General features: G+C 62.7%; 1 protein-coding gene across 1 annotated transcript; it reads right to left on the reverse strand.

Annotated features, from left to right (window-relative positions):
• Positions 1-6: 6 nt before the first annotated feature.
• Positions 7-4,178, reverse strand: LOC113207426 (trithorax group protein osa). The gene has a single exon (XM_026423995.2). The coding sequence runs from the start codon at positions 3,818-3,820 to the stop codon at positions 332-334; it is 3,489 nt and encodes a 1,162-aa protein (XP_026279780.1). The 5' UTR covers positions 3,821-4,178; the 3' UTR covers positions 7-331.
• Positions 4,179-4,466: the final 288 nt, after the last annotated feature.

Raw genomic sequence — 4,466 nt, forward strand, 5'->3', positions numbered from 1 at the left:
TAAAAACAAATTAGAACTTGAAACTAGGTCAATTAACAAAAGGCGAGGAACATTGAAAAACCTACGTGAACAGTCACGAGGAACAAAAGGAACAACTTAACAGACATCAGAAACCTAACAAAATAATGGCCCATAACTTTCAAAAATTTGGCACAATTAATAAGAACAAATCTAACTCAACATAACTGGGAGAGAGAGCTTATTGCATTGCCCCATCTGGGCAGTCACACCAGCATCAGCTTCAAACAAGTCCAATTTGCCCTGGATACACTCACAGGGAACTAATAAAGAACAAATCACTTCCTTTTCACTGGATTAACTAGACAGGGGATCACGCAGAAATTTGGTGATGGGCTATCACAATGGTATTATTTCTGCTTCTGCTATGAGTCTCAACGTGTTTTAACATGTGGTCCTTACGAATAAATCCTTTGCCACATACATCACAAGCGTATGGCTTCTCACCCGAATGAAGACAGAGGTGTCTTCGTAGATCAGTTTTGTGATTGAACTGCTTCGGACACATTTCACATTTGAATGGCTTTTCACCTGCGTGCTTACCCAGGTGCTCTTTGTACAGGTCCTCTGTTTGGAAGCGTTTTCCACAGCGATCACATTTGAATGGCTTATCTCCTGCATGGAAGCTCTTGTTGTGCTGCGTCAAGTAACAAGCTTTGTTGAATACCTTGTCGCAGTCCAAGCACTTGTGGAAACCACCCTCTGAAATCATGGACGACTTGAACACCAGGCCGCCGCTCATGTTGGTCACCTTGTCGGAGGGCGGTGACTTGCCCTCCGTGGAGCTGGATATCACGTTCACGTTGGTGTCCTCAGAGCGCGGCCGCTTCCGCCGCTTCCTCGCCGCACTCTCATCCATCTGCTTCCGCTGCAACTCTTTCTCCCTCATGATGTCGTCCGTCGAGGTAGGGTAGTCGGGCGGCGAGCGGGGTGGCTCGATCTTGAGGGGATCTAGAGTGTGCTGCTTCACGTCTTCGTCCACGCGCAGCGGCGCCATCGAGTACGAGTTGCAGATCTTGAGGCTCATCTCGTCCGTGGCCGGACCGACGAGGGGCGCGCTGGGCTGCGCCGTCTCCAATGTCGTCAGCTGGGGGGCAGGGGCTCCCATGCCTCCGGGGGCTCCGGCAGGCTCGCCCTCAGGGGCGGTTGGCATCATGATGTTGGGGTCCATAGGGACGGGACTTAGCCCCCCCACGTTCTGTGACGCACTCACTACGTAACCACCGTAGCTGTCCACACCGTAGGCCGGGTACTGCACCAGGGTTGACATGGGCGGCAGCACCGTGCCGTGCGGCTCCAGTGGCAAGTTACCAGTAGTACTGGTGAGGTGGTGGGGGTGGTGGTGGCTGGTAGATAGCGTCGTTGGGATAGAATCGTGGGGGGGCAGACCGTTTGGGTAAGCCGTCATCGTAGTAAGGCCGCCCATCGTAGAAGGAGGCGGGTGGTGGCCCCCCGGGCTGTGGCCCATTGAGGTAGGCGGGATATGCTGGAAATGGTGCAGCGGCGCCGGTTGGTGGATAGGGTGAGGCGCCGAGAGGTGGGGCGGCGGGAGGGAAGGGTGCAAACCCACCCCTAAAAAAGGATGCTGAGTTGGTGAAGGCTGAGCCGGCAGCGGCCCCAGACCCGGGTGGGGGTCGTGGTGGTACGGTGACATGGACAGCAGGCCCCCCGTTGCCATCTCCGAGGGACCTGCCAGCCGGTTTGGGGGACTCGCCGTAAGTTGGTGGGTTTGGTGGGGCGGCGGCATGTGCTGCATGGATTGCTGCGGGGGAGGCTGCTGCTGCGGTGGCGGCGGCAGCCCGGGGGTGGTGCGTCCGAAGCCGTTGCTGTGGCTGGCGTCGTCGCTGGGCGAGGACTCTTCGCCGCCGCCGCTGCTGGGCGCGGGGCTGGCCGACGAGTCCAGGTTGACGGGGGTGGCGCGCTTGCTCCCGTTGCTGTGCTTGGGGTCGCGGTCAGGGTGGTGGTGCGTGCTCACGGGCAACGACGCCGGGTCCGGCGCGCCGCTCTGCTTCACGGCGTTCTTGTGCAGCGTGGTGTTGTAGTGCCGCTTGAGGTGGCCCGAGCTGGTGAACCACTTGTTACAGGCCGAGCAGTGGTACGTCTTGGGCCGCCGCGCCTCGTTGGACTTCCACGACGCGTTGCCGCTGGACTTGCCGCCGCCCTTGGTGAGGCCGCCGCCGCCGCCGCCCCCCTCGAGGGCGCCGCCAGGGCCGCCTGGTGACATAGGGTTGGCCGACGAGGTGATGAGCTGCTGGGGCATGGGGCTGCCGTTGACGCCGCTCACCGCGCTGTCCGGCACGGCGTTGAGGTACGGCCGGTGCTGGTATTGCGGCTGCGGAGGACCCTGCATGCCATGGTGAGCGGGGTTGAAAGGAGGTCCTCCAGGACCGGGCCCAGGACCCGGCCCAGGGCCGGGGCCCATGGGTCCCGATGGCATACCACCACCGAGAGGGCCGTTGACAGGCTGCATCCCGTTCCGCTGCCACATCTGCGGCCCGGGATGGCCGGGGGGTCCCGGCGGACCCGGCGGCCCCGCGGGCGAGTTGGAGTCCACCCAGTTGAGCAGCGCGGACACGGAGTGCTGGCCGCCCATCTGCTGCTGCTGCTGCCGTCTCCGCTCCTCCTCCTGCTGTTGTTGGTGGTAAGCGCTGTTGATCTTCTGGGAGTCCAGGTCCAGGATGGAAGACTCCTCGTCCTGCTGCTCCTGCTTAGGTCTAAAGGGCTGGAACTGCTGGAAGCCGTGCGGCGCGCCGTGAGGGGGCCCGTGCGGGGGCCCGTGAGGAGGTCCATGAGGAGGTCCATGAGGGGGACCGTGGGGTGGTCCCTGCAGGTGCGGCGGGCCATGCGGCGGGCCATGCGGAGGGCCGTGGGGAGGGCCATGCGGGGGGTGCGCTAGGGCCTGGTGCTCCCGGAGCGACTCTTGCGACGGACACATGACGCCGCACTTCTCGCAGTGTTGCGGTGAGGGCGCGGGGGACGGCCTAGGTACAGGGGATGATGACGACACCACGTTGCGGCCCTCGGGGTTGTACTGCTGCGCCATGCCAGGGTGGCCGCCGTAAGGGTGGAAACGATACGACGGCGTCGACGTCGGGATCTGCATCTGCGACGACTGAGGCGACGGCGGCGGCGCCGAGTTGGGCGTCGACGGCGGCCTAACCCCACCGTTGTTCGACATGACAGGAAAGTCGTCGCCGGGGCCTAAGATGTAATTGCTACCAGACTGACCGTTCTGCTCACCTGGCTGAGACTCCGGGCCGCCAAAGCTAAACGACCCGGGTTCTTGCTTGATAGAGCCCGTGCTCGGCGGCCGCATGTTGGAAAACTCTTGTTGCTGTTGTTGTTGCTGCTGCTGCTGTTGTTGCTGCTGCTGTTGTTGCTGCTGCTGTTGCTGGCCCGCCGGACCAAAACCTTGATTCGTCATGCCGTTGGGACCGTTGGGTGTTGGACTCCGCGTTCTGTTGTTGAAGTTGAACTGCGGCGAGAAGGGCTGGTAGTTCTGCGGCGGCGGCTGCTGGAAGGCCTGCATGTCGCTTGAGTCCGCCGGCGCCGTCACCGCGCCGAAGTCGCCCCGCTTGGCGCCCTGCTGCGGGCCCGCCGCGCCAGCGGGCTTGATGAAGTTGTTGTTGTCCTCGGCATGGCTGCTGGTCGCAGCGCCGGGTGGCGCGCCGGGCGGCGCGCCGGGCCCCCACTTGGGCTGCTCCTGGTGGTACTGCAGGTGCACGTCCAGCGACTTGGAGCTGTCGAAGAAGATGTTGCAGTCCTTGCAGTGGTGCTGCGAGTTGCCGGCCGGGTGGGCCATGCTAGCACTCTAGCAGCATGGCGTGCCCCGTCTTCTCCACGCACACACAACACGACCGGCGTCCATGCGCGCCACACGTAAGTAATCCACAGGCACTGGTCACTTTATACACACTGTTCACAAACACTGCACTGTCCGCACCATGTCGCACTCGCTAATGCACTAACAACAGCACGTCCACGTGCGCACCGCGCGCCAACATCGCGTCGCGCTGCGCTCGCCTCGCTCCGGACCGGGCCGGACGGTCGTACGCTCCGCACCACTCCGAAGCCGTGCCTCGTCTCGCCTCGCCTCGCCTCGCTCTCCGCCAAGTATGTAGGTAGGACTGAACGCCGACGGAGGAGCGGAGAAATAGCGATGCCTCCAAAATCACAAGTTGTCCCCCTCCCCTTCGCCTTCCCCCTCCACTGCCTCCTCGCCCCGCGCGCGCGCTGCCTCGCTTGCTCCGCTTGTTCGCTCTCTCGCTCGCGCTCTCTCTCCTTCTCGCTCTTTCCTCTTCCCTCTCCGCTCGTCTCTCTCTGGTTCGTCCTCCCCTCCTCCTTCGTGTCCGTCCGACCACGTTCGGGCGGCCCGGCCCGGCTCTTGGTGGTTCCTTGCCGCTGCCCCTCCCCCTCCACTCCCCGCTCCCCCTGCTCTGCCCCACCCC

Source organism: Frankliniella occidentalis, unplaced genomic scaffold, assembly GCF_000697945.3.
Source record: "Frankliniella occidentalis isolate FOCC.00 unplaced genomic scaffold, Focc_3.1 Scaffold2523, whole genome shotgun sequence".
NCBI classification, from domain to species: domain Eukaryota; kingdom Metazoa; phylum Arthropoda; class Insecta; order Thysanoptera; family Thripidae; genus Frankliniella; species Frankliniella occidentalis.

Excerpts from the sequence above, each read along its gene's own strand:
- LOC113207426 (XM_026423995.2), bottom strand. The coding sequence starts at position 3,820 with ATGGCCCACCCGGCCGGCAACTCGCAGCACCACTGCAAGGACTGCAAC.